The sequence below is a fragment of the Agelaius tricolor genome, unplaced genomic scaffold (genome assembly GCF_023055355.1).
Source record: "Agelaius tricolor isolate 1412-34295 unplaced genomic scaffold, bAgeTri1.0.p SCAF_15, whole genome shotgun sequence".
NCBI lineage: Eukaryota > Metazoa > Chordata > Aves > Passeriformes > Icteridae > Agelaius > Agelaius tricolor.
Genome location: NW_027269275.1, coordinates 14,749,495 through 14,775,612, shown reverse-complemented (window position 1 = coordinate 14,775,612; position 26,118 = coordinate 14,749,495). Strand labels below are relative to the sequence as shown.

Sequence of the window (26,118 nt, the reverse complement as noted above, 5' to 3'; positions counted from 1 at the left end):
CGACCTGGCAGCCATCTCCAGATGGAAAAGCTTCTCTTCCCAGAAGGATGCTGTCAACAGGACTGGCTCCTTTCTCTCTGCTGATGTTCCTCTGCCCCATGCCAAATGCAAGGTACCTGTCCATGACCTTAAATCAGAGTGTGCTGCTCTGTGTGTAGAGGAAGGAGGATGTAAAATGCAAATGTTGGTGTTGACAGCTTGAGCTTGCTGTAACATGGGAGTAGTTGTTACTTCTGTTTGTTTTGACTGTGATTTTTAAATGGTTATAGTTGATGGTTTAGTTAACAGGAATATTGTTTCCATTTAATTCTGGAAACATTTGTGGAGTTTCTGTGCTGTGTTTTTTTGGTTACCTATGACAGCAGCTTAGGGTGCCAGCTGTGGGCAGTCACTGCAGGTTCAGGATAGAACCTCCTGCCGCTGGTACAGGAGTCACTGCAAATGGCACTACTTTATTTTACACTGTTTTACAGGAGGCTGTAACCAAGCACAAGAATTGCTAGTTCTGCCTTTCACTAGGTGTTTGGTGACTCATTATCCCTGATCTTGAGATGGTCCTTCTATGACTTGCCAAGGAAAGCCTGTCTGGAGGTGGAAGCTCGGAATCCTGAGCAGGCTGGAGCCTGGTTGCAGCAGGTGGGAGAGGTGGTGTAAGGACTGCTTCTGTGAGAAGTCAGGTCTGGCTGAGAAATGGGTAAATCCTCAAGTGCTTTCCCAGCTGGGCAAGGGGCTTGTGTGCTCAGAATCCAAAGATGTTTTAGTCTGAGGCAGTGCTGAGGTGGTTTTACATAAGCCTGGAGCTAGGGAGGCTTTGTGGTGAGTGGGAAAACCAAAGGTGTCTTTGGGATCTGTAAGGAGAAATTCCATCATATCTTGAACCCTGTGGCTCAACCCAGTGCTGACAAGTGGGGTGTGAAGGATGGTGCAGTGGCTTTGTTTTAGCTGGTGGCCCCAGGAGGTGCCACACATGGTCCAGCAGAGACCTCCCTTGGTCTGTGTGAGTGTTCATGTGCAACAGCTCGTGCTGTTGTACCCAGACACGGGTGACACCAAAGCAAGTGCTGCAGCTCTCCTAGAATTCAAAAGAGCTGGGGGAGGTGGCTGTGTGTGAACAGCTTAATGGGAGGCTGAAAGGACAAGAGCTGAGAGGTGTATTTGTCCAAAGACCACAGGTATGGTTGGTGCTGAGTGGCCTCTGTAGTGTTCATCTGAGGAAACACTACTCCATGAAGGGTTATGGGCTGTGACCATGTGCTGGCTTCATGCTCCATCCTTTAAGCCCTTCATGTGCCCACTCCTGAGGTGGCACTGCCTTGGCCAGTCAGGGCCCAGGTGAGCAGCACCACGCCAGGAGTCCATGACTGACAGCTCAGCCAGGGTATGGGTGGTCTGGGGATGAGCAGGGTGTGGCCTCACCTTTAGCCAAGCCCCACCAGACACAGGCACTGGCAATCCAAGAGGTGGTGAGATGTGCAACATCCAGTCTCTGACACAGGTACATCACCTGTGCAATGCCCTTGCAATTGCCTTTTCCAGCACCAGTGTCCCTGGAGCTCTGGGCTCTTTGGCTCCCTTAACCCTAACCCTAAGCATAACCCTAGCCCTTAACCCAGATCAGAGGAGCAATTTCTGAGCAACTTTTTTATTCTAGAACTATCTTCACAGACCCCAGCAGAGGTTTACTGAGGATGGAAGCTGTCACCCTGTGGCCATCCCCTCCTTTTTTCCCCAGCCTGGCGTGTTACCTTGCTCTCTGCTCAGTTGACCTGGTTTCTCTGTGCTTGCTCAGTCAATGGTTCTGTTATGCAGACTGGGTTTTATTTGATTTGAGCTGAGGCTCCTGCCTTGGGCAGGGATCTCTGCTTGTGCCTCTTGCAGGCTTCTGGTTCACCCTCGGAGGAGCTGTTCTGGAGAGATGCAGATCAATATCCCAGCCTGCTGCCAAGGACACACATCCAGGGCAGCATCCAAAGCCTGAATGTGGACAGAACAATTCTGCTCAACCCAAGAGCTGTTATCAGTGCTGGAAAAGCTGGGCTTCGGGCTCTGAGTGGAAAGCCAGGGCTGGGATGGATCCAAGGAGCATTGCTGCCTCTGCCAGTTGCTTGGCCTGGCTGCCATCCCTGGTGCTCGGGCTGCTCTTCTCTCTGCTGGACACAGAGGAGGTGTTCTGGACATCCTGATGTGCCTGGGTTTGCATAAAGGCAGGGAACACCTGTGCTCATGGATGTCTGCCCCACTCCTGGAGTACATGTCCTGCTCCACCGCTGCTCAGAATGTTCCAGCATGTGGGAACCAGTATTTTGGGGAATGGGCTTTGGATGCAGCTTGCCTGGAGCTCCTCTGTGCTTCTAGTCTTCTATAGAAGCTGTTCTGATGCATGAAAGGGGACAGCTGCTCCCTCTGTGCCCTGAATATCCTCGCATGCCAAAGCTGGGAGTTGGTGCCCTTTTAGAAGTTCAGATTCCAATATCCTGGCCTTCTCTATCCTGGAAAAAAACATGGATCCAGCCAGGACTGCTGCTGGTGGCTGCTGACTGCACTGTGCCCCTCATCCTGCTGGTGCTCATCCCTCTGCTGATGTAGCTCAAGAAGCTCAAGGAGGTGCCCCAGCAGAGGTTGGTCTTTGCCCTGGGTTCTCCCCAGTCACCTCCTTGAAAAGAGCCTGTGCTGTGGTTGGGCTCTGTGGAGATGCCATCCCTGCAGGGAGATGCTTCCTGCCTTCACCCTCTCACAGAAGGTGGTTTCAGAAGCACTGTGGCCCTGAGTGGGTGTAGCAAGAGGGCAAACTCACCCATCCCTTCCAGGGACCACCTTCTCCCATGTCATTCAACCTCTGGGAAAGCTTGGTGAGCTCCTGGTTGGCAGATTTCAGCCTGGAGCTTGGAAGTTTGTCAGAAAGGGGCAATTTAGGGGAAGAAGGCAACTGGGTCCAGTGGGTGGTGGTCACAGGCACTCAGGCTGCTGGCTGAGAGCAGCTCTGCCTCTCCCTCAGCACCTTTCCTGAGTTTCTAATGGGGCCAAGTTTCCCAACAGTGGGAAATCCTGAGTCCAGGGAAGCTTTGCAGTGTGTCAGGGACACAGGAGCACTTCCTGGTCCAAAACCTTCCTGGATGAGTGGAGTGGTTGCTGTGCTCAGTCCTGTTGCTCCAAGGAGGTCACCTGGCTTCTGCCTCTCACCCTTGCTTTGGGACAGCAGTTTTGTCACTTTGACAGAAGGCCTGGGGCATTCCTGTTCTGGAAAAGCCCTTCCTTCAGCATCCATGGGTACCAGCATCCATCCTCCAGAGACCAGCCTGCAGTGGGCACCTTCACCCATCTCCAGTGCACGGTGATGGAGCTGGGCTGGCTGCCCAGTGCTGGGAAGGGTAGATTTGCCCTTACCCCACACACCGGCCATCTTCAGGCAGAAATATGTGTCCATGAAGCACCTCAGGAGACAGGGAGAGGTCATGGATCCTCCTTCGTGCCGGGAGGGGTGTCCTGCTCTCGCAGGGGAAGGCGCACGGCAGGAGAAGGGTGGAAGCTGGGTAGTGCCGCCCTCTCCTCCCGGCGGGGCCGGTGGGCCGTGGGCACCGTCGCTTTCATTTCGCTTCTCCTGCTCAGGCGGTAAATCTCGCCTGACGGGGCAGGAAGAGGCACCGGGAGGGGGAGGAGGCACCGAGGCGGCGGCGCTGCCGGTCGGTAACCTCAGCGCTTCCTCCCGGCAGGGTGCCTTTCCCGCGGCCCCGAGGATGCTGCCCTGACACCGCATCCCGGCAGGTGACCCCAGGTGCCAGGCATGGCTGTGTCCCCCGGAGGGATCCCCGCCGAGCTGCAAGGTAAGCGTCCCCCCCGCCGCTACTGCCGGGGCACCGCTGCCACATGGGGCTGCCCGTGCCGGGCCTGCTTGGCCCCCATTTGCCTCGATGGGCTTGGCAGAGTCACTTTTGGGTCCCTCGGCTGCAACAGCTGAGGTTCAGGGGGGCCCATGCAGTGTCTGGGGCTTCCTCTTGTCTGCAAAACTCATTTGCCTGAGGATGAACCTTGGACCAAGAGCATCCCTAGATAACCTGGCTCCTCAAGGATGGGATTCTGCACAGCTCAAGCTGCTGAATTTGTGGGTGCAGCTTGGTGCTGCTCAGTCCCATGGGATTGGGCTCCTCTGGCCAACTGAGGGTCCCCAGAAGCTCCCCAGGAAGGCACAGCCTGCAGCTCAGCATGGGGGGTGTGAAATACCCCTGCTCACAGCCTTCTCTTGGCTGACTGGAAAAGCCAAAGGCCACAGAGGTCTTGGGCTCCTTCAGCCTCCTCAGCCCCACCAGGGCTGGCAGTGAGGTGGGAAGGAGCTGGGTCACCGTGTCCCCACAGCCTCAGGCCCGGCTCTACCAGGGTAGGTCCCTGGGGAGGTGTGGCTCAAACCATGGACCCATGGGGATTGGTGTCACTGTGACAGCCTGGTGTGCTCTGCACAGTGATGGACAGCTGTGGCTTTGGTCCTGTTTCTCCCATGAGAGGCAGGAATCAGGAGGGCACGGAGAAGGGTGCTCAGGGCAGCAGCCATGCTCACACTGGCCCACTGATGGTGGGAGTGACCAGTCTGTGACCTTGGGGACGCTGGCACATGTGACCACCCTGGCTGCCCTGCGGAGAGGAGGGACTTGGGTGACCAGCTGCTCCCTGGTGGTAAATATGAAAAGGAAGGAAGAGAAATCAGGACCCTCTTATCACTCAGTGCCAGCTGCCAGTGGGTGAGGCAGCACAGGCAGTGTGAACCAGCAACCCCAAACCCTGTTCTTGGTTGAAGATGGGGAGGTGGGTGCACCACCTGAGCAACCACGGTGAGTCTGAGAGCAGCCAGGGTCTGACTGTCAGGTGTGGGGGGAGAGGAGATGATTCAGGTGGGGACAGTATCCTCAAGAGCAACAGGGCACATGGGAGAGGACCAAGGTGACTTCAGCCACCTAATTTCACATGGACATTGGTCTTTTCAGAGGGCATCACCACCTTCCTGGGGACAAAGAAGGTGCTCCTGGTGCTGAGCATCCAGCTGCAGGTGAAATCCAAGTATGATGACTTTATCTTGGTATGTGCAGAGTCTGGCCTGGTTCCTGCTTTCCTGGTTTCCCCAGGAAGGTGTTTTATGGTTGCAGTGAGGGACAGGGGTGGCTTCCATGTCACCATGGTCCCTTGTCACACCTTGCCTAGGTCCTGACACCCTGGCGAGCCTATGTGCTGCCTGTGATGTTGCCAGTGAGGGTAAGTGTGGGGAGCCTGGTACAGCCCTGGGGTTCCTGGGGGAGCTTGGGGCACTGGAGGGAGTGACCCCTGAGTCACCTGGACCAGTGACTCTGGGAAACCCTCAAGAGCAGGATGAGGAGAGAGATGAGGGAAGGGGAGGGGGTCTCGTCTGGGGGCTGGTGAAGGGTGGGGCCAAGGCCAAGCACTGCTTGAGGCATGGGAAGTGTGGGAGTTGGGGGGGAACCCTTGGGTTTCCTTTCTCCATCAGCACTGGGGTTGATCCAGCTTCTCTCATCCACAGGTTCACAGCAGCTTCAGCTTCCTGGAGGTGAGGGAGATGACAGTCCAAGAGCCCAGTGTGGTGAGTGGGACAAACTGGGACAAACCCAACCTGGGCATTACCCCCCTCTCTGCCCTCTCCCCCATGGCAAACCCTGGTCCAGAGCCCCCCACAGGATCTGGGGGTGTTCTGCTCCCCCATTGAGGGTCACCAGTGTTGATCTCATCAGGGTATTGCCCTGGAGCTGGAGGTGCAGGGGGGCACCCAGGGGTGCTGGGTGGGTGCCTGCACTCCTTCCCCTCTGACATCCGTGGACAGTGCCTGGCCATGGCACCTCCTGCTCAGCAGGGACAAGGTGACAAATGGCTGCAGGCTTACCAAGGTGAAGACAAATTTAGCAGGAGGGTGTTTTAAACCCCATTAATCCTCTTAGAGAGGGGCGGGCACATAGGGCAGATGTGGCAGTGGAAACCATGGAAGAGAGGACTTGGATATCAAGGCTTGGATGTATTGGCCAAAATAGGGCTGTGGTCCTGCTTAACCTCCTGTCTGCTCCTTTCTAATATCCTGTCTGGCTTTTTCATGGTGAAGCATCATCAGCAACCACGGCCTCAGCCTCCACACAGGGTTTCTGCTGCTCAGCAGGCTGAGCTCCAGGAGAGAGCTGCAGGAGCTGGGCACAGACAGAGGGATGCAGGGAATCTATTCCCCAGGGTGGAGGGGGGTGAGATGTCTGACTGGGACATGGAAAGCCCAGGGATTGTTAAAGTGCAGGCGGTCCCACGCTCTCCTGCCTCCACAGCCCCGGGCACTGGCGGAAGCTCCGTCCTGCACGATGCCAGCAGATAATTGTCATCCTGCTCCCACGCCTCAATCAGCGTGTAATTAAATCAGGGAGCATGTTGCCATGGGATTTTTTTTTTTTTCCTGGTAGGAACCATAAGTGAAAAAGCCCTAAACCTCGATTAAATAAATTCAGGGAGGAAACCTCTATGCTCCAGCTGCTGCAGGCAGAGACAAGGCTGTTCTCACCTCACTGCATCAGGCTGCCTCTGCATCAGCTTAATCTGAATTTTCAGGAGGTTTATGCCTTATTCTGGCACACCAATGTATTTTATCCTAAATTCCTGGTGCTCACAGCATTCTCTGTGCTTGTGGCTGGGTTGGCAGTGAGGAGCTGATGGCTGTCACCGTTGTGTCTGGGGGCTTGGGGACGCTGTGTGCTGCCAGCTCGCTCAGGAATCTCTCATCCTTTGGACCCTGCAGGTTGTCATAGAAACAGATGCAGCTTCTTATGCCTTCCGGTTCATGTCCTTGGATGATTTGGAGCAAGTTGTTATCCATGTCACCATGTCACTTAAGAAGGTCTTTCCAGACTCATCCCTTGGGTAAGGGTCTTCTGCTCCTGAGGGGTGCTTGTGTAGGAACCAGAGCAACTCCTTTGCCCAGAAAAGCCCCAGACTGCAAAATCCTGGAATGGTTTGGGTTGGAAGGAATCTTAAAGATCATCTAGTTCCAACCCACCTGCCATGAATTGGGACACCTGCAGTTAGAAAATCCCAAATATAGGATGGGTCTACAACAGTGCTTTTAGAAGGAGAAAAACACATGGATCGAGGCAAGACCCTGTTCCCTGACTGAATATTTCTGGCCACCCTACACACAGGGTTGTAGCTAAGCATAGAGTGGTGGGGATGCTCTTCTCCTGGCCCACCCTGACAGCCCTCTGCTCCCTCCCCAGGACATTGCTCAAGAACTCGCCCCCCAGCCTGTATGAGAGGATCCAGCAGATCACAGACTCACTGGAGGAAGTGCTGCAGAGCAACCCTGGGCCATGTGGTAAGTCCTGCCATAAACTCCCTCAGGCAGGACCAGGAGGGTTGGAGCCCTCTGAGAACCATTCCAGCCCTGCATCCACCAACAGCAGCTCTGCTGACAGCCCTCACCTCTGCTGGCAGGGCACCTGTGATGGCTTTGGTCAGATGGAGCCCTGCTACTGGGGTCTGCTGCCCACCAGGCCACCCCATCCCATGGGGCAGGAGCAGGTTTGAGGGGATGTAGCTCTCCAGGAAAAAGCAGGACAGCAGGCAATATTGCTCAGAATCTACCTGCTAGGACCTGTAGCTGTGCATGCTTCTACCCACCTCACATGGCACCACTGCAGAGCCAGGAGCTTTTCCTGTAGCCTAGTCTGGAGCAGGATCCTGCATTACCCCCAGGGCAATGTGCCTTGCCTGGCATCCACATGGAGCAAGCAAAGCACGCCACAGCCCCCACTGGGGCTGACAGTAGATCTCTCTCCCCTTTGGGCAGGGAAGGGGGAGCCCTCTGCATCACTTCTGAGTCCCTGTCATCCCTCTCCTGTTTCCCACTCCCCTCAAAGTTCTCCTCCATGTTCCTTTGGGAATGTCTGCCCCCCCAAACTGCCTTCTCCTTGCAGGGGGCTTTTCAGAGACCTACGCTGCTCTGTGTGACTACAATGGCTTTGCCTTCCGCGAGGAGATCCAGTGGGTAAGCTGGGCCCTCCTGAGGATGCAGCAGTGCCAGGGTGTCACTTGGGGACAGGATGCTTGTGGCTGCCTCATGGAGCTGCAGCTTTGAGTGCCCCCTGCTCCTGGGTGGGCTGGAATCAAAGTGCAGGTGGGAGCAGCGTGCCTTGGACCAGGCTGTTTCCCAGACTGTGACCCAGGGGGAGGCCCTGGAAAACTCCTGGGACCTGGCTGGGTGTCCCAGGAGAGGAGAATCCTGCTGGGACCCAGCCACAACAGGACTCCCTGTCCCCCCTTCCTCTGGACACTGATCCCAGCTCATCCTTCCCCACACCCTCACTCCCACCAGCCTGGGGTGTGTTGCCTTCTGGCCATTCCCTACAGAAGTTGTCCAAGGCTCACCAATCTGTCCCACCAAGCTGGGACATGTCCCCTGCCAGCCATCAGGGAAGCTTTTGGGCTTTGGGGTTAGGCAGAGGACTCCCCAAGGGCTCAGCTCCCTGCAGCAGCACCAGGGACCTGAGCCCTCCCCAGGACCCAGTGCTGAGCCTGCTGCATATGTGCATCCTTCTGGGAAGGACGTGGACAACATTTACCACAGCCAGGACTGCCGGGAGTTCAACCTGCTGGACTTCAGCCACCTGGAGAGCCGGTGAGCCCCCAGCCGTGCTGCCTGCAGCGCCCCAGCACCCATCCTCATTCTCCCTGTCCCTGCTGGGGGGCCCAGCATGCTCTCCTGCCCACGTTAGAAGCTTTTATAGGTTACACGCTCCAGGGATGCCACATCTGCAGCCTGACACTCCCCCTCACCAAACACCCTGAGCCCCATCCCATGGGGCAGCAGCTGAGAGTCCAGGCAGCCCCTCTGTTCATTTTTAACTCTTAGATCAGCCTGGGAGCTGTTTATAGGGCTGAAAACCCAATGTCACAGTGGCTTCTTGCAGCTCGTGGCTGTCAGGTGTTTCCCTATGCAAAGCAGCTGGTGCAGTTTGCCACCCGGAAACTTGCACTGCTCCCCACCAGCCCCCCCCAGATGTCTGTTATAACCCTGTTATCACCTGATTATAACCTGATAGTGGGGCTGTGAGCTCCAGCTGTGCCTGGGGTTCTCCATGTGGGGCTCAGCCAAGTCTCCATCCCAAGAAAGGCAGAGCAAGGGCTCAGCTCTCAGGGGAGGCAGCTGCCAGGCTGGGCCACAGCAAGTCAAAGTTCTGGGCTGAGTGTTTTGGGGAACAGAGGATCTGTGTTCAGCTGGTGAAAAAGGAGACTGCTTTAGAGATTTCTTTGGATGAGGAAGTAAAAAAGAAACTTGTTTCCACTCAACCAACACCTGTGGTGTTGCTCACATTAGAGCTCAGAGTTAAAAAGAACTTAAAACCCTGAGGTTTAGATAGAAGCATGCAAATATTTAGATTCATTTGATTTTCCCCAAGGGAATAATCTGGGGAAGATTATCTGTACCTGTGTGTTGTTTTAAACCCACAATCCCCAGTCCTGTTCTGTTGAACGTTGTGTTGGAGCACACTGAGGTTGGGTGTCCTGGAGCATCCCAGGGTTGAGTCAGTTGGAGCACCTCGGGTTTGGATGGGATGGGTGTGTTCTGGCATCCTGGGTGTCTTGGGGCACCCTGGGGCTGGATGCCTTGGGACAAGCCCCATTTGGGTGGTTTTTGTCACCCATTTGGGATTAGCCTTGGCTCAGCCTGGCCCTTGACTCCCTCCTCCCTGTCACCCTGCAGGGATGTGGCGCTGAGTGTTGCTGCCTTGTCCTTCAACCTGTGGTTCACCAAACTCTCCTGCAAGGATTTCAGGCTGGTGAGTGCTGCTGCTGTGGCTCTGGGTGCACCAGAGGTGGCCAGGTTCCCAGAAAGGCTTTCTTCTTCCCTGCCAGAATCAGGAGATCTCAGAGCAGCTGCTCTACATGCTCAGCAAGTCAGTGACACTGGAGGAGCTGGTGCTGGAGAACAGTGGCTTGAAAGGGTAGGTGAAGCTGTTGCAAGGCAATGATGAGCAGGATCTTGGCAGCCTGGTGCTTCTGCCCTCAGTACATGGAGCAGGGAGGTCCATGCAGGGACCCTTGTGCCAGGGGCTGGTGGCTCTGTCCCCTCCACACTGGGAAGCTCACTGAGAGCAGAGACTCCCATAGCCTGGAAGTGAATACCACCCACCCCTGGAGATGCTCTGCTTCCTTCTGGCTGCTCAGATGAGCCAGGTCTGCCATGCAGGCAGGAGCTGCTGGCATGTCCCTGTAAGAGTGCAGAGCTGGTGGCTGTCCTTCCTGGAGGTGTCCCAGCATTGCTCAGATGGGTGACCCTTCTCCCCACAGTGACTTTGTGCAGAGGATGGCCCAGGCACTCAGCAGCCATCCCAACTCTGTCCTGCACACCATCAACCTCTCTGGCAACCAGCTGGAAGACAGAGGTACTCAAATTCTGGGCTGGGATGAGTTTACACCCACAAAAACTGATGTTCAACTCCAGACCCCACCAGCAGCTGCCTCCTGTCCTGGAGGCTGCAGCTCGGGGTGGGATGGACACCCAGCTGTGCTGGTACAGCCGTTCAGAGCTCCCTGCTCCCATCAGGGGTCTCTGCCTTCAGCCGGCACGTGGAGAAGAGTCCCAAGGGTCTGCAGAGCCTCAGCCTGGCCAGGACAATGCTCACAGCCAAAGGTAGAGCCCAGATGCTCTTGCCCCACTCCACAGAAGGAGTGATGGAGGGGCTGCACTTTCATGGATGCAATGCCCTGCTGCCCCAGCTGGAGGGAAGTTCCCTTGCTCTGCTCCCTGGCTCTCCCCAGTGCAGGGAGCCTGTGGCCATGCACCTCTCACTCTCTCTGAGCAGGGATGAGCACGTTGTGCAAGGCCCTCACAGATAACAAAGCCACTGGATTCTCCCTCCGGCACCTGGACCTCTCTGGAAACCCCGGCACCCTGGCTGGGGATGACATCAGTGTGAGTGCCCGTGCTGTCATGGGTGGGGTGACACACTCAGACTCTGTCCCCAGTCTGGTTTGGATGGCTTTGGTCTGCTCTGCTCTGTGCCCTGCCCTGCAGCCCCCCAGGGATGGGGAGGTCACAGCTGCAGCCCCCCATGCCTGCCTGGGAGCAGCTGGGGACACCCTGGGGACATCCCCCTGCATCTCCTTGTGGGAGTGTGGCAGATGCCGTCTGCAGCAGGGGTGTATCCCATGAGAGAGTGGGTTCCTGTGTGCAGGATTCACCCTGTGCTCAGCAGGAGGGAGGAGTCAGGCTGGAACTGGGATTCCAGGGCTGCAGGGTGGGGGTGGGATTCAGGGGCAAAGCTGCTGAGCCCCCTCTGCTCACAGAACCTGCAGAGCCTCCTCCAGCACTGCCACTCGCTCTCCCACCTCAGCCTGGCTGGCACGGACTGTCCTTTGGATGCTGTGAGTACCATGCAGGGGCTCCTGGCAGTGAGCCCTGCCCTCAGCCCCCTCCATCCCTGGGCTGTGTGAGGGGCTGCAGTGCCCCTGGATCCTCCTCCACACGGCTCACATCCCACCCTGGCAGCTCTTTGGAGCCCTGGTCCATGGATCCCACACCAGCCTCATCCACCTGGATCTCTCCAAAAATGTGTACTCCCACAAGTAAGCTGGGGATGGCATCAGGGGGGCTGTGGGGTACCCAGGGGGGTGTGTGGTACCCAGGGGGTCTGGCTGGGGCTGGGTTGCAGTTGTTGCCATGTTGTGCCCATCCTTTTCAGGAGAGTGAAAACCATCTCCCCTGACATGAAGGAGTTTTTCAGCCAGGCCTGCTCCCTCAGGCATGTCTCCCTGGCAGGTACCAAGCTGCCAGCTGATGCTGTAAGGTGCGATGGGGCTGCGGGAATGGATTTGGGGTGAGCCTGGGGAGACCTTGGTCAGTGCTGGTGGGGAGGATGGAGGGAAGGGGCTGTGAGAGGCAGAGCTCTGGGAAGGATGCCTTCTCCACTGCCTGCACTGCTGGGGGTGCCCCAGGGCAGGTGCTGGTGCCCCCATTTCTTGCACTGATGGGGGCTTTGGTGACTTTTCCAGGGCATTGCTGCAAGGGCTGGCAGACAACAGTCACATCACTGACCTGCACCTGGATCTCAGCAGCTGTGAGGTGAGGGCCCAGCAGCCATGGGCAGCAGCCCTCTGGCCAGGGAGTCCCCCTGTGGCAGTGAGGGAGGGTCCATGCCCTGTCTGACCTCCCCGACAGGAGGATCTGGTTTGCAGGGCTCGCTGCCTCCCCTGTACTGATGTCTCGCTGTTTCTTCCAAGCTGAGATCAGCGGGGGCCCAAGTCATCCAGGACCTCATCCCTGATGCTAGCTCCATCAGTCACCTGGACCTGTCTGACAATGGTAGGTTGCTTTTTCCCAGCCTGGAAAAAGTTCTCCTGCATCTCCTGGACTTTCATGTCCCAGCACAGCAAGTGAGGTGATTTCTTTATGCCCTCCTACCTCAAGACTGGCCAAAATTTCTCATTTTGCATCTTTCTTGATGCAGTCCTCTTCAGATCACTGAATCCGAGGTGGTCTCATGTGGCCGGTTCAGGGTTTGAAGCACTGAAAGGGTTTCCCTGGGCAGAAACTGGTGCAGCCAGGAGGATGGGAGTGCAGGCAGCTGCCTGAAAGCTGAACTCCCCCATGGTGTCCAGGGGGGTGGGTGGGTGATGGGGGGCACATCCTGAGGGATGGCAGAGAGCAAGGGCCATCTCCAGCTCCCTCAGTGCCCCTGTGGCTCAGCACAGCCTTGGCACCCCCGTATCAGGAGTGCCCACAGTAGCTGCTCCTCCCTGGAGGTCATTTCTCAGGGACCCCAGCTCTGCACAGGACTTCAATCTCCTTGGAGAAGCCAGGAAAGGAGGAAGATGCTCAGGAGCCTCCCTGGGCATCTCCAGCATCCCACTGTGGCAGCTTGGTGGCTCTGCAGGTCTCCTGTGAGGGACCACCTTGGTGCCACCTCCGTGGGTTTGTTGGACATCCTGGGGTGTCTCCCTCTCTTGCAGGCTTCGACCCTGACATGGTGACCCTGGTGCTCTCCATTGGCAGGAGCAAATCCATCAGGCACGTCTCCCTGGGGAAAAACTTCAACATCAAATCCAAGTGAGTGCCAAGCAGCAGCACCCAGGCTTGGAGCCACCCTGGAATGGTGCACCCACCTTGACTCTCCCTCCCCATCAAAAGCCCATGGGCTGGTAGGAATTGCCTGCCCATGCAGGGAGGGTCAGCACTGCCAGCACCTGGTGCAGAGTCAGAGATGGGTGACAGCCCATGGGTGACAGGCAAGAGTGGAGGGAGGACAGAGCTGTGCCTCTGTGGCCCCAGGGCATGCACAAGTGACCCCCTCACACACACACCTCTCCTGCAGGGAAGGCCTGTTGGATGTCCTGCACCGCATTGTCCAGCTCACCCAGGAGGAGGATTGTGTAAGTCCAGCTTGCCCTCAGCCACCAGAACCATCCCATCCCTGCTCCTGGTCGCCCTCAGCCACCACTGTGCAGTCTCCATGCAGGGCTGCCATCCAGATCCCTCCTGCCCAGGCGGGGAGCAATCCTCTCTCTCTCCCACTGCCATTCAAGTCCTTCTGCTTTTATTTTTCCTCAGTTTGAAGCAGGAGCTCAGACAGAGAAGTGGGAAATGTGGGAAAACAGAAGCCTGTATGTGGCTAAAGTCACAGAGGAGACTTATTGTAACCTGCATTCAGCACAGCTTTCCCAAAAACCTCTCTTTTCTCCTCACTGCCTGCTGGGCATCTGAGCTAAATCCAGCCTAAGCAGCCACTGCCCCTCTGTTTCTCAGGGTTCAGTATCACTTGTTCTCTCCAAAACCAGCACCAGCCCTGACGCTGCTGCACAGGGGTGGAGCTGTGTCTGAAGGGTGACATGCACCTTGACATGTCCTGGTGCCCCTCCTTGTCCCTTTTCCAGCCTCTGCAGTCGCTGTCTGTGGCTGAATCACGCCTCAAGCTGGGAACCAACGTGCTGCTGAGTGCCCTGGGCAGCAACACCAGCCTCGTGTCCCTGGACATCAGTGGCAACGCCATGGGGGACACGGGGGCCAAGATGCTCGCCAAGGCCCTGCAGATCAACACCAAGCTCAGGTAGCAGCAGCTCTGTGACACCCCGTGGGTGACCCTGCGTGGGTGGCCCTGATGTGATGGTTGTGGTGCTGATGCCATCAGAGGAGTTTTATCACAGCTCCTGATGGCCATGGATGTGGCCCTGGGCCACTCCTGGTACAAGGTCTGATGCTATGACTGCATTTTGCACCCATGGCAGTCATTTGGGGACGTGTGAAGGGCAAGAGAGCAGCTCCATCCCTGCTCAAGTGCTTGCCACCTCTTTTCCAGGCTCCTGCCCAGCCCAGCCTGCTGCAGACAGACCTTTGTGGTCACTGCCCTCACCTCATGCTCTGCCATCACTTCCTAAAACACCACTTTTGACCACATTGTGTACACAAAGCCAAAGCAGGGGTGTCTGCAGAGGACAGGGAATGGTGTTCAGCCAGGGCTGTTCCTCTGGAGATGTCTGTTCCTGCCTGCAGGATGGTCCCTGAATGTGTTCTCCCAGCCTTTCACTCTCTCCAGGCACCCACCTAACTTGTAGCTCCTTGCAAAGTCCAAGTTTAGGTTTTGGATACAGGAAATTGTAATTTTTAACCCCACTTTTAGGCTCTCTGATGCCTGGGGTCAGCCTTGGGCTGACTCTTGCTAGCACCCACCTCAGGGTGGTGTGGGTGTGGGCAGGGCTCACCCAGGTCCTTTCTTTTTGCAGGACTGTGGTTTGGGACAGGAACAACACAACAGCCCATGGGCTCCTAGAGGTGGCTCAAGCTTTGGAGAGGTAAGGAAGGAGCCTCTTGGTCCTCCTGGCTTGTTACTGCCACGCAGAAGAGCCTCTGTCACCAGCATGTCACTGTCCCCAGGGCATCACACAGTTTCATACATGTCCCAAGGGAGCTGGTCCACAGCTCTGGCCTTGCAGCCAGAAAAGCAACCTGGCACCCATTTAGTGATGACACCCACATTACCAACCCCAGGGCTCCCCTGGGCTCTGCATCCCAACCAGCACAGCCTCATGTCACCCAAGGAGCCCCCAGTGAGCAGGGGGTGACCTGCTGCTGGTGGTGCTGATGTGATGTGATGCTCCTCTCCTCCCTGCCCATGACAGATGGGTTTGTTCCCCTGCTGAGCACACCCACCACCCTGTCTGGTGTTTGGCTGTGCAGATCTCCAGAGGTCTGAAGAAAGAGGGGTGCATGGAGAGCCCGGACACGTGGTCACTGCCACCCCACCAGGGTCTGCCGAGGGCCAGAGTTTGGCCATCTTATCTCCAGAGCTGGCCCTCAGGACAATGTCCAGGCTGTTGGGTGGGCTCTGAGCCTGTGCCACGTCCATGGGGACACGAGCAGGGGGGTGAGCCCTGGGTGCAGCAGCAGCTGCTGACCCCCCTCCGCCCCACAGGAATTTCACGCTCAAGTCGATGCCGCTGCCGATGAGCGACGTGGCGCAGGCCTACCGCAGCCACCCCGAGAGGACGGAGGAGGCCGTGCACAAGGTGGGGAAAACGGGCTGTGGAACCTGGGCCAGGTGCCACCATCACTGCTCATGGCCTCTTCCTTTGCAGCTCCAGTCCTGCCTGACGAGAAACCAGCTGCGGCAAACGCTGCCGGCACAGACCTTCCGGCTGCAGCAGGGCATCCTCACCACCTCTTCTGAACAGGTCTGAGGGACAAACCACTGCATGGGGCTGCTCCTCCCCTGCCCCAAACCAGCCTGGCTTGCTCATGCGAGCTCTTGCAAGCAGCAAAACACCCTCTTAACCTTTCCTGAGTGGAAGGCAGAGCAGATTCAGGGATGGAGCAGGTTCCTCAGAGAAATTGTGGATGCCAAATCTCTGGAAGTGTTCAAGCCCAGGCTGGGCTTGGAGCAACCTGGTCTGGTGGAAGCTGTCCCTGACCATGGCAGGGGGGCTGCAATAGGAGGACCTTTAAGATCCCTTCCAACACAAATCATGTCATGGTTCTGTGGTGAGGGTGGGGGTGGATGGAAAGCAGATCTCCTGGAATCCTGCTGGTTGCATCCATGCTTTTCATGCGTATGCACTGCTGAGATAACTTGCCGCTACACCAACCTGTACAGTGTGTTCCTGCCCCCTGGGCACTCTTGCCAGCACATCCCTGCCGTGTGCATCCTTGGTTATTAGGCAGGGATGCTCTTGGAGGCAGTAACCTGACTGTGCCCCCTCTGAGCACACTCTTCTCTGGGAAAGTCACAGCAAGGAGGGGAACTGGCAGTGCTGCCCCAGCGCTGGCACATGACACAGCCTCTCTGTGCTCCAGATGGTGAATGAGATCTGCCTGAGCGTGCAGAAGCACGTCGACATCCTGAGCACCTGCACGGGCAGGGAGGTGGAGACGGACATCCTCTGTGCTGAGGAGGCCATCAGGAATGCCAACCTCTCTGTCAGTGTGAGTGCAGAGCGTGGGAAACCCCACAGCTCACCCAGCATCCATTCGGGATCGAAGCAGGGCATTGATTAATTAATGACATCATTAACCAGCAGTCAGGGAATTCCAGAACATCAATGCAACAGACACACATCACCGAGCACTTGCAAGCATTAAAGTACAGCTGGGAATTTCTGAATTCCCTTCTAGAACAAAGATCAAAATGTTCTTAGTCCCCTTGCCCCAGAGACACACGGCTGTGTGCACACCCCCCACAGGGTTACAACCCCTCTTCCTCTGGCATCCAATGCTCACACATCCCTCCTTGGGAGAGATGGGTGCTCCAGCTTTGAGAACACCCTGCAACCCACAGATGCCCACACTGCTGAGAAACCTCCCTGAATCCCTGGGGCATCTTCATCCCACCCCAGCAATGAGAATGCTCCATCAGCCCATGATAAAATCCGTCATGTTTGTTTGGCAGCTCCTGGCTCTGTCAGACCTGGTTTGATCCTCCTGGTCTTGGTTCTCTCTCCCCACTGCACCTTTTCCTCCTCTTCTTCTCTTCAAACCACCTCCTTTCCCCTTTCTGCCCCCCTCCCCCAGTTACTTAATCTGGCAGAGACAGGATTTGAGACAATACTGATGTTGGGAAGGTGGTGAAAAGGTTGGATAAGGGTCTCCCTGATCCAGGAAGCAGTGTAGTGGGGTGCAAGAGGGGAAGGAGAGTCAGTGGGTGGCAAGGAGAAATTGAGGGATGAGGATGCTCAAAGCTGGCCCAGCAAAGGCAAAAAATCACTGGGTCTCCCCAGCTGATGTAGGCAATGCTCTTCCATGGGAGAGCCACGGGTGCAGGCTGTGCATGGAAATAGGGGAGGAGAAGATGAGGTGACACAGGATGATCCACACCATCTCTCTTCCCATGTCAGATCCTGCCCCTCTTGTATGAGGCTGGAAACACCCCCTACCAGAATGGCAAGCTGCAGCACAAGCTGGAGTGTCTCACAGAGGAAGCATCACAGACCTGCAGCCGGGAAATCCAGGTGGGCACCATGGGCAGCACGGGACGTTCATCAGCCTTGGCCCAAGGATAAGGGGGATGGTGTCTACTGAAAGCCAGGTGAATCCCGATAGAAAATAAACTGAATCCTTCCTTTCCTGCCCAAACTTCAGGCAATCATGCAGGCAGTGCTGGACACAGCCCACAGCCTGTGCCCAGCGGTGGTGCAGAAGAGCGGGGTCAGGGATCAGCTGGTCAATGCCATGTCAGAGAGGATCTGCCTCCAGGACCAGCTCAGCCTCAGCGCTGTCCTGGACCAGATGGTCACTGATGTCTTCAGCAAGCTGAAGTGGGTGATGTGCTGTTCTTCCTTCTTGCTCAGTCACTGGCACTGACCCCTGGGGCCAGAGGAGCACTCTGGGGGCTCTCTAGCAACTTCTCCTCTCCCCACATTGTGGTAGAGGAGTACTGGGTCCTGCTGCTGTGTTTTCCCACATGTAGCTTTGCTTCCTGCTTGGATCCACTTTGGACGAGTCTCTGGGGTGCTGGGGAAACCTGTGGGGTGATGATGTTCTTGCAGGCACATCCCCTTGGCTGGCCCTGACCATCAACAATGGGATGGATTTGGCATTCTCCATCCCAGCCAGTGCCTATTCCCATTCCTGCTCTGGCAGGACAGACCCAGCAAGCTGCAGCACATGGGCATGCCCCTCTGTGTGCCACAGCCAAGCATCCATCTCCTCAGCAAAGCCCTCCCTGGGGAGATGCCCCCATGGCCTGCAGGGTCAGTGGGTGCTGGCCCTGAGAGCCCTCTTTCTGCTCCCAGTGAGATCAAGCTGTCCGTCACAGCCGCTGTAGCCGACTGCATTGTGGATGCTGTACTGGGAGACCTGACCATCACCCAGTGCAAACTGGTGAGTGCTGGGGGCTGCCAGCACCTGCAGGATGGGGATGTGGGGCTGGGATGCAGGATGGGGGTCTGGATACCCCAGCATTGTCCAGGTACCTGGACACCAATGCCATGGATTTGCAGTCTGGGAAGCAGGACAATTCCCACCCAGGCTGGTTTTCCTCCCAGGTAATCCTCTCCCAGTATGGCCACAGCAATATTAACACCCTGAGCGAAGTCCCAGCACTGCTGCCGTGTGCTGGGGGTGCTGGGGTGACGCCAGGCACCAGCCACTCCTGCAGCAGGGCAGCTGCGCTGGGCTGGACACCGGCTAATCAGGCCTAAATCCGCTCACAAATCCCAGCCGTGGGTAGGGAGCAGAGCAGCGCAGAGCACACAGGGCAGCCCAGCACGCTTCAGCCCCTGGGATAATTTAAGCACTTCCTAATGGTTTTAGGCAGAGAGCCTCTCCAAGCAGGGGCTCGACCTCCTGGTGCTGCAGCCGGAGTCGGCTGAGGACGATGCCACGGCATTGGCGAGGGGCAGGAATCCACCGGACCTGGCTGCAGAGGAGGTAGGGACCGGAGCCGCCGCGTGATGCCCGCGGTACAAGCACCCTTTATCCGCCTTACGGGATGATGCTGGGCTTAGCCACAGCCTCTGCGGGTGCACGCACCCCCGGCTCCCCCCAGGGCAGTGCTAAGGCAATTAGTGCTGGGAAATGGGACCGTCAGCCTGCCAGGCCATGCTGCTGGCACCGGAACGTGTCCTTGTGGCAGCCTGGCTGCTTGTACCTTGTCCTGCTGCTGCTGCTTTGGGACCTGGGATCCAGTGTAGTGAACAGTTCTGGATGGGGAAGTATCCAATCCAGCACCGTGGGTGGTTTTGGAGCTGGGATAAGATGAAGGGGTGCAGCCCTGGGAGCCTAGGGGTGATGGAGGGACTGCACCCATCACTGGGCAAAGCCTGGCAGGCTCTGGCTGCCATGGGATGTGTCTTGGCACAGCCAGCCTGTCCCCTGCCCATGCCGGAGCTGCCACCATCCCTCTCTCCCTGCAGTACAAGATGGCCCTGCGGAGGAGAAACAAGCACTTCAGGAGCATTCGGCCCACACCAACTGTGAGAAGTAAGGTCACTGTGGGAGGTGTCCCTCTGCTGTGGCTCAGTGCGTGTTGTGCTGCCTCCGCAGGGCATGGCAGGGGCGGGGGGCTCACAGCAGCAATGGGGGAGCCTCATGGGCTGAGGGCAGCAGGGTCAGGACCCTTCAGAGAGCCTCTCCCAGTGCCGTGGTGGGGTCTGTGGGGGAAGCTCACCTTGATCTTGCTCTTGTGCTGGTTTTGGGCCCCAGCTGGCTCAGTGCCCTTAGGCAGGGGAGCAAATGCCCTGAACTCCCTCCCCACAGAGCCAGCCAGGGGTAGGCAGTTTGTCTGTGATTGTGAGTGCCATGGTATCTCCCACGGCCACCCTGGACATAGACATCACCCATTCACCCAACAACCTTGGGGTGAAGAGGTTGCCCATGGGTTTCCCTTGCTGCTGGTGTTGTCCCCACTAGCCTGGGATGGGAGTGAATCTCAGGGGGGGCACAGACAAGGAGCAGCTGATGGGTCACTCTGCTTTGGCTGAGCTCATGCAGACTCCAGCACCCAGCAGCCCTGTGTCCCCAGGGGATCCCTGAGCACCCTGCTACCCATCCAGAGGGTACGTGGTGGGGCGAGGAGCTGCCTGCAGAGCAAAACGGGTATGTTTGTGAGTGCTGCTCACTGCTGGCAGCGTTTGTGCCGTTCCACTGCTGCCTGCTGCAGGTCTCAGGGCTGGCTGCGGGGCTCGGCTCGGCCCCTGCCTGAGCATCCCCGCACACTCCCCCCACAGCATCATCCCCTGCACGCAGCAAACCTCCGGCGGCGGCGGTGGCGGGATCCATCGCAGGCTGCGCCGCAAAGCCGCCACGCACGCTCCCGGCGGGCACGGCCGCGCTCCCGCCCCGCGGCGGAGCCACTGCCCCGCTCGCTGACCCTCCGCGCGTGGGCGAGGGTGACGGCGTCCGTGATGATGATGATGATGGTGATGATGATGATGATGATGGGGAGGCCTGGCGAGGGCGGGTGTCAACAGGGACCCTCTCGCCTCTCGTAGGTGTCTCGGAGCTGGAGCCGGCAGCGGGTCGAGACGCCAGCGGGCTCCGAGCTCACCGGGCGCCGCCGTCACTCAGCCCCGCCGCGCCGCCGGCACGCCCTGCCTCCACAAAGGATGCTGAGCCTGCGAGCGGCTCGCTCCCCGCCACGCAGCCTGCCACCGCCACCGGATTCCTTATGGACCTGCCGACCGCCGGCGAGAAGCTGGAGCATTGCACCAAAGCCAGGCCCCGGCCCAACCGCCGGCACAGGCAGCCGCCCAGCAAGCCGAATGTAAGGGTGGGGGCACGGCTGGCAAGGGAGGTGGGGTGCGTTCGGGGTGTTTTTCCCATTTTTTTTTTCTGCTTGGGTGAATTATTGCGGTCAGTATTTGTTGCAAGGCAGGAAAATAAGATGCGCAAAGACGCGGTGGGTTTACTATTCTGCATTTCAGCTGCTGCCGGAGCCTCCTCCTCCTCGGGGGGCAGCCTGAAAGGATGGGCAAGGGGGGCTGGGGGGGGGCGAGGGGAATCATCCATCCTCTTTCCTGCTCCCCACTGGGAGATGCTGAGCGGTGGGAGCAGGAGAGGAATGAAAAACCCTGCAGAGTTTGGGTGCAGAGGGCCGGCGATGTGTTCGGCAATGGCTCCAGCTGCCTCCCTCCTGAGCTCTATTTGCTCCCCCTTATCCAAAATCCATCATCCCTGAAGGACTGGTGGCCACCACGGCTCCCGGTGGTGCTGGTGGGGCTCTGCCAGCCGTGATGAGGTGGGTTGTGCTCCCCCCATCCAACAGGCAACTGGAAGGGGATCCTGCCTTTGCACCCCCTTTCCCAAAGGAAAAGTAACTTTTGGGTGCAGTCAGTGGCAAGTACAGCTCCATCACTGTCCCTGGGGCTGGATCCTGCTGGCATCACCTCATCCCCGTGCCACCGTGATGCAGCTGGATCCTTTGACTTGCTGGAAAGCCCTGGCTTGCAGGGCTGTGGTGATGGTTGCCCTTGGATCATGGTGGGATCAGGGCTGGCATGGGGCCGGAGGGGAGGCAGGAGCTGTGTCCCACGGGCAGGGTGGGTTCTGGAGGTTGGCAGGGCCAGGGGGCCATCACCCTGCAGTGGGACAGGCATGCCTGGCACCCGGGGTGGGCCAAGACTTGAGCAAGGACAGGCTTTGATGGATGTGATATGACAGGGAGAGCAGATCTCAGATGGCTGGAACGGCTCCTGAGCGGCATCAATCCAGCCGTAATGAAAAGTCATTATGGATTGAAATGTCACTGATGGGGAAGCGCCTCCCTCTCATCGATAGCATGGCACTGATGCAGTGGCACATGCCAGGGAGAGGAAGGTACCGTGGAGGAAGGCTTGGCCATGGTGTGGGCCACTTTGTTATGGGGATGGAGCAGGTGGCTCTCAGGCAGGCTGTGTTGGCACTCCAAGGTTGGACTAGAAACATCTGAAGGATGCAGATGTGGGTCCTTGCAGGTCACCTGCTCCATCACCTGCCAGCAGCAGAGGGGTCCCTTTCTTGGAGCCCAGATGGAGGAGGCATCCCTGCCAAAGGCTTCTCCCACAGTATGAGTGCCATACCTCAGCCACTGTGCTGAGCAAGGGGTTGGAAGGAACCTGGGGCCGCCTGGAGCTCCCAGTGCTCAAGGGAGGGAGCGGGATTAGGTCTGGCTTTAATGCTGGGTACGAGATGGAGTGTGCCAACACCCATCCTGCAGGGGCACACACTTGTTCATGCCCAGGGATGGGTGACAGACACACCGTCATGCCTGGGGACACTTTTGCCCTGTGCTGGGCTGACAGCAGCTGTCCCTCACAGGTGCAGCCTGTGGCCTGTGAGAACAGCGAGGACAGGAGCATCACCCGCGTGGACGAGGGGCTGGAGGACTTCTTTGCCAAGAGGCTCATCACAGAAACACTGCCGTAAGCCCAGGGTGCTCAGGGCCCCTCAGCTGCCCAGCACACACCCATCCCCAGGATCCAGCAGCCTCCCTGCAAACGCTGCTGGGCCCAGGGCAAAAGGGATGCTGGGGAAAGCAGCACACCCAGGGATATCACCAAGGGCAAAGCTGGGGGAGGAGGAATGGGATGGCAGCCATGGTGTGCTGGATGTGGCCATGGAGTCTGTTCCACAGCAGGGTGAAAAAACTGACCCCTCACCTCTTGGCAGCCTGGAGCTCACCTTTTCCAATGCTTCATCTCTCCCCAGCCCCACGACTCTGGAGACCTGCCCAGGATCAGCTCCTCTGGCTCCCTCTGGTTCCCGCACCCTCAAGAAGAAAATTGGGAATTTTTTTGCCTTCAAGAAACCCAAATCCAGCCGGGGCTCGAGGTGTGAGAAGGAGCCTGAGGGTGGTCCTACTGCCCCTAGGAGCAGGCGCTCGATGCTCAGTGACATTTTACGAGCCCCCAGCAAGGCAGGCGAGTCAGGGAAGCCCCTGAGTAAATCAGAGGAGGGGGGTCTCTCTGCTGAGCCCCAAGCAGAGCCTGAGCACTGCCAGACTCCTGACTCTGCCCGGAGGATCCGGCCCAAGTACTCTCGGGAGGGCAAATCCCAGTCACTTATCTTGCTGTCCGGGGAGGACGAGGATGCACTGGGGGTCAGGCATGACAAGGTAAGCACTGTCACAGTCACTAAGCCCCCACCACTGTTCAGTTCACCTGGTGGGTGCTGCTCCCATCCATGGATGCTGGTGGGGTTACCAGGGGATGTGGGGACACTGGAGTGATATCCCCACTGGGTCATATCCATGTCACCATCTCCTGGCAGCATGGCTGGGGTTGGGAATGTGGGTGCCCTGCAGGCAGGAGTGTGGGTGCCACAGGTGTTGTGGTGGGTCCATGTTCCTGGCAGGGTTGTGTCTCTCCTGCAGAAGAGGCACCTGGAGAAGAGCGAGGGGGAGTTGTCCAGCTCCTTTGAGCAGCGTGTGCAGGTCATGCTCCATCGCATCGGCGTCACCAAGGGCCCGGCTGCTGAGAGCAAGAAGCAGCAGGTGGGGACTGGTTCCATTTTTGGGATGAATCCTGCCCCTCTAGGGTGGTAGGTGATGCCGGTCCATAGAGTAGGAACATTTCCCCACTGGGAATGGCAGCACCCAGCTCTGTGCTGTCACTGCCCATAGCCTCTGCCCTGTCACCTAACCCTCCGCAAGGGGTGAATTCCTATGCACTGCATGGTGTCTGTCAGTCTGTCCCTGCTTTCCTGGCATGCACCCATTCCCTGCAACCACATCAGAGCCTGGCAGCAGCACTCTGCCCTCTGCACCCTGTGGGTACTGCCTCCCTGATACCCCCCCTTACCAGTTTTTTCCCCCTTGCAGAGCAAAGACAGCGAGATCAAGAAAGCCGGCTCAGATGGTGAGGGGCTGCTCCCTCCCCACCCTGACCCCCACCCAGCTGGGCACCCATGGGTGGCCATGGGCAGGCCCCCTTGGACTCCCAGCTGTGGGTCCCACTACATCTTTGCCTTGTTGGGTGCTGGTGGCACTGGGCAGACCCCAGCTCACTGCTGCTGGCCGGTGGCTTGTGCTTGCAGGGGACATCGTAGACAGCTCTGCGGACTCGCCCCCATCCCTGAAGGCCCGCACACACTCTGTGTCCACAGGTGGGTCCCCAGTGCATGCTGGGGGTCACACCAACCCCTGGGGCAGAGGGCTTCATCCCCTCTCCTAGCACCAAGCATGGGGACTGGAGCCAACAGGGACTGGTGGGCGCAGGCATGTGGGCGGAATTCCACCCTCTGGAGTGTGGCCTACACCCATGGGTGCCCATCCCTGGTGTTGGCAGATGGCCACCAGCCCACTGCCCAGTCCCTGGGCTGACTGCAGGCTGGTTCCCAGAACCAAGAACCATCCCTGGGGCTGTCACTTCTGGACGCCCACAGCTCCGTCCTGCCTGCCCCACAGACGCACCCTTCCGCAGCCCAGCCGCCAGGACGGAGCCCAGCGCCGAGCCCCGGCCAGCCTGGAAAGCCCTGGGAAGGCAGCTGCCCGCTGAGCCTCCGGCCTCCAGCTCCGACCAGCCCCGGCGCTCCCTCACCCTAGCAGAGCCCAGCGGGCTGCCGGAGCCCGGGGGCCGGGAGGGCTGGAGCAGCAGCCTGCCACGGCTGGGCAGGAACGTGCCGGTGGCACTGCCACGGAGGGTCAGCCATGGTGGGGAGGTGGGTGCTGGCACCCTGCCCACCCCGCCCAATACTGAAGGTAGGGATGCACGAGGTGCCCACGGGTGCTTCATTCCACTGCTGGCCTGTTCTTGGAGCCCTTGGGATGGAGGCCAGCAGGGAGCCAAGCACACAGTGGGTGCTGGGTGCTGATGGGGCCTGCCAAGTGGGATGCTGTGGGCTGTCCTCCAATGGCACCTCCCCTTTGCTTACACAGACACCAGGCTGATGGCACGGCTGGCAGCGCCACGGGGGCCCGGCCGCCGAGCACTGTCCGTCCACGAGGAGCAGCTCAGGGAGCCCGAGTGCCCGGCGGAGCTGGGAAGTAAGTTGTGTGTGAAGTGGGACCCCAAGCCCTCCTTGCACCTAACACCAACAGAGGTGGGTGGTGGTGTTCCACACGTGTGCTGGTGCTGCCTCTCCTAGCTGGGGGTGATAGACAATGGCACTGCCACACTGGGAAGTTCCCAAGGCGGATTCAGCATTGGGATCAGTTCCAGCAGGAGCCAGGCCACTGTGCCCCACCCTAACATGGGGCTGGGTTGTGTTTCCCCCAGTGGGCACCGTTCCCCTGCGCCTGCGGCGTTCGCCTGTGCTCAGGCACAGGACCAAGCACGAGTCCCTCTCAGAGATGGAGGGTGAGCCTGGACCAACCTCAGATGCTGAAGGTGAGATGTTCCCCTCCCTGCTAAAGCAGGTGTTGGGGTACCAAGGGTCCCCCCATGCTTACACCAGCACCTTGACCTGTGTAGGTGCCACGCTGCAGGACTGGCCCCGTGCCGGGCTGGAGGAGCCGCAGGCTGGCACAGGCACTGAGGGTGAGCAGCCGCAAGCCCTGGCACAAACTGTTGGGAATGCACAAGACTCAGCTGCCGTAGACCAAAGACGCCCAGTGCTGGGCCGGGAGGAGCCGGCCCTGGGACAGTGAAGCCCCTGCATGTCACCACGCTGTTCCCAACAAAACCCTGCAAGCAAGTGCGCCGTGCCGGGGTGCTTGGCAGCTGGGGCGCAGAGAGGACAGACAGGGCACCAGGCTGGCGTGGATGTGCCAATGATGGCATCGCCCAATTTTCGCCATGGGGACAGCTGGGCCACCAGCACTGCCCAGGATGCCCAGGGACTGTCAGAGCCTGCAGGATGCATCCAGTGGTGTTGCAGTCCCCAGTGCCCTCTGTCGCTGTGGGCTGCAGTGGGGGAGCTGGTGATTTTAGGCAGCCAGCTATTTTTAGGAAGCGTTCCCAAGGCACTTTCACCACTGCAGCTCCTGACCCCATGGGGTACTGCTCTCTCCAGCCCCCGCCAGACGCAGGCTTCCATCAGCGGGACCACGACCCAGCGCCTTTCAGCACGCAGCTCCATCATCCCCGCAGCTCCCTGACGGCACCAGCGTGATCCTGACACCCCAGTGGCTTTCTCCTGTGTTGCCCTCTGCTCCGGACCAAACGCATTCCTCACACGGATGTTTACGACAAAGCAAGATGCTTGTTTTGGTTTTTTTTTTCCTTTTTCTTTTTTTTTTTTAATACAAGAGC

At 58.3% G+C, this 26,118-nt stretch overlaps 1 protein-coding gene across 1 annotated transcript; it reads left to right on the top strand.

Moving 5' to 3' along the window:
* The first annotated feature begins 3,766 nt into the window (after nt 1-3,766).
* On the top strand, nt 3,767-26,109 carry CARMIL2 (capping protein regulator and myosin 1 linker 2). Its single transcript, XM_071440611.1, has 40 exons — nt 3,767-3,821; nt 4,974-5,065; nt 5,188-5,238; nt 5,522-5,581; nt 6,767-6,888; nt 7,242-7,339; nt 7,941-8,011; nt 8,568-8,641; nt 9,728-9,803; nt 9,880-9,968; nt 10,315-10,409; nt 10,571-10,657; nt 10,830-10,939; nt 11,314-11,391; nt 11,516-11,592; nt 11,709-11,813; nt 12,019-12,088; nt 12,247-12,328; nt 12,976-13,072; nt 13,338-13,395; nt 13,897-14,069; nt 14,743-14,811; nt 15,432-15,525; nt 15,595-15,690; nt 16,310-16,438; nt 17,347-17,460; nt 17,591-17,766; nt 18,244-18,331; nt 18,764-18,880; nt 19,366-19,432; nt 20,179-20,714; nt 22,247-22,350; nt 22,637-23,042; nt 23,301-23,420; nt 23,748-23,784; nt 23,963-24,031; nt 24,333-24,626; nt 24,804-24,911; nt 25,144-25,254; nt 25,339-26,109. Exons 1-40 carry the CDS (start codon nt 3,782-3,784, stop codon nt 25,512-25,514), a joined length of 4,716 nt encoding a protein of 1,571 aa, XP_071296712.1. The 5' UTR covers nt 3,767-3,781; the 3' UTR covers nt 25,515-26,109.
* Nucleotides 26,110-26,118: the final 9 nt, after the last annotated feature.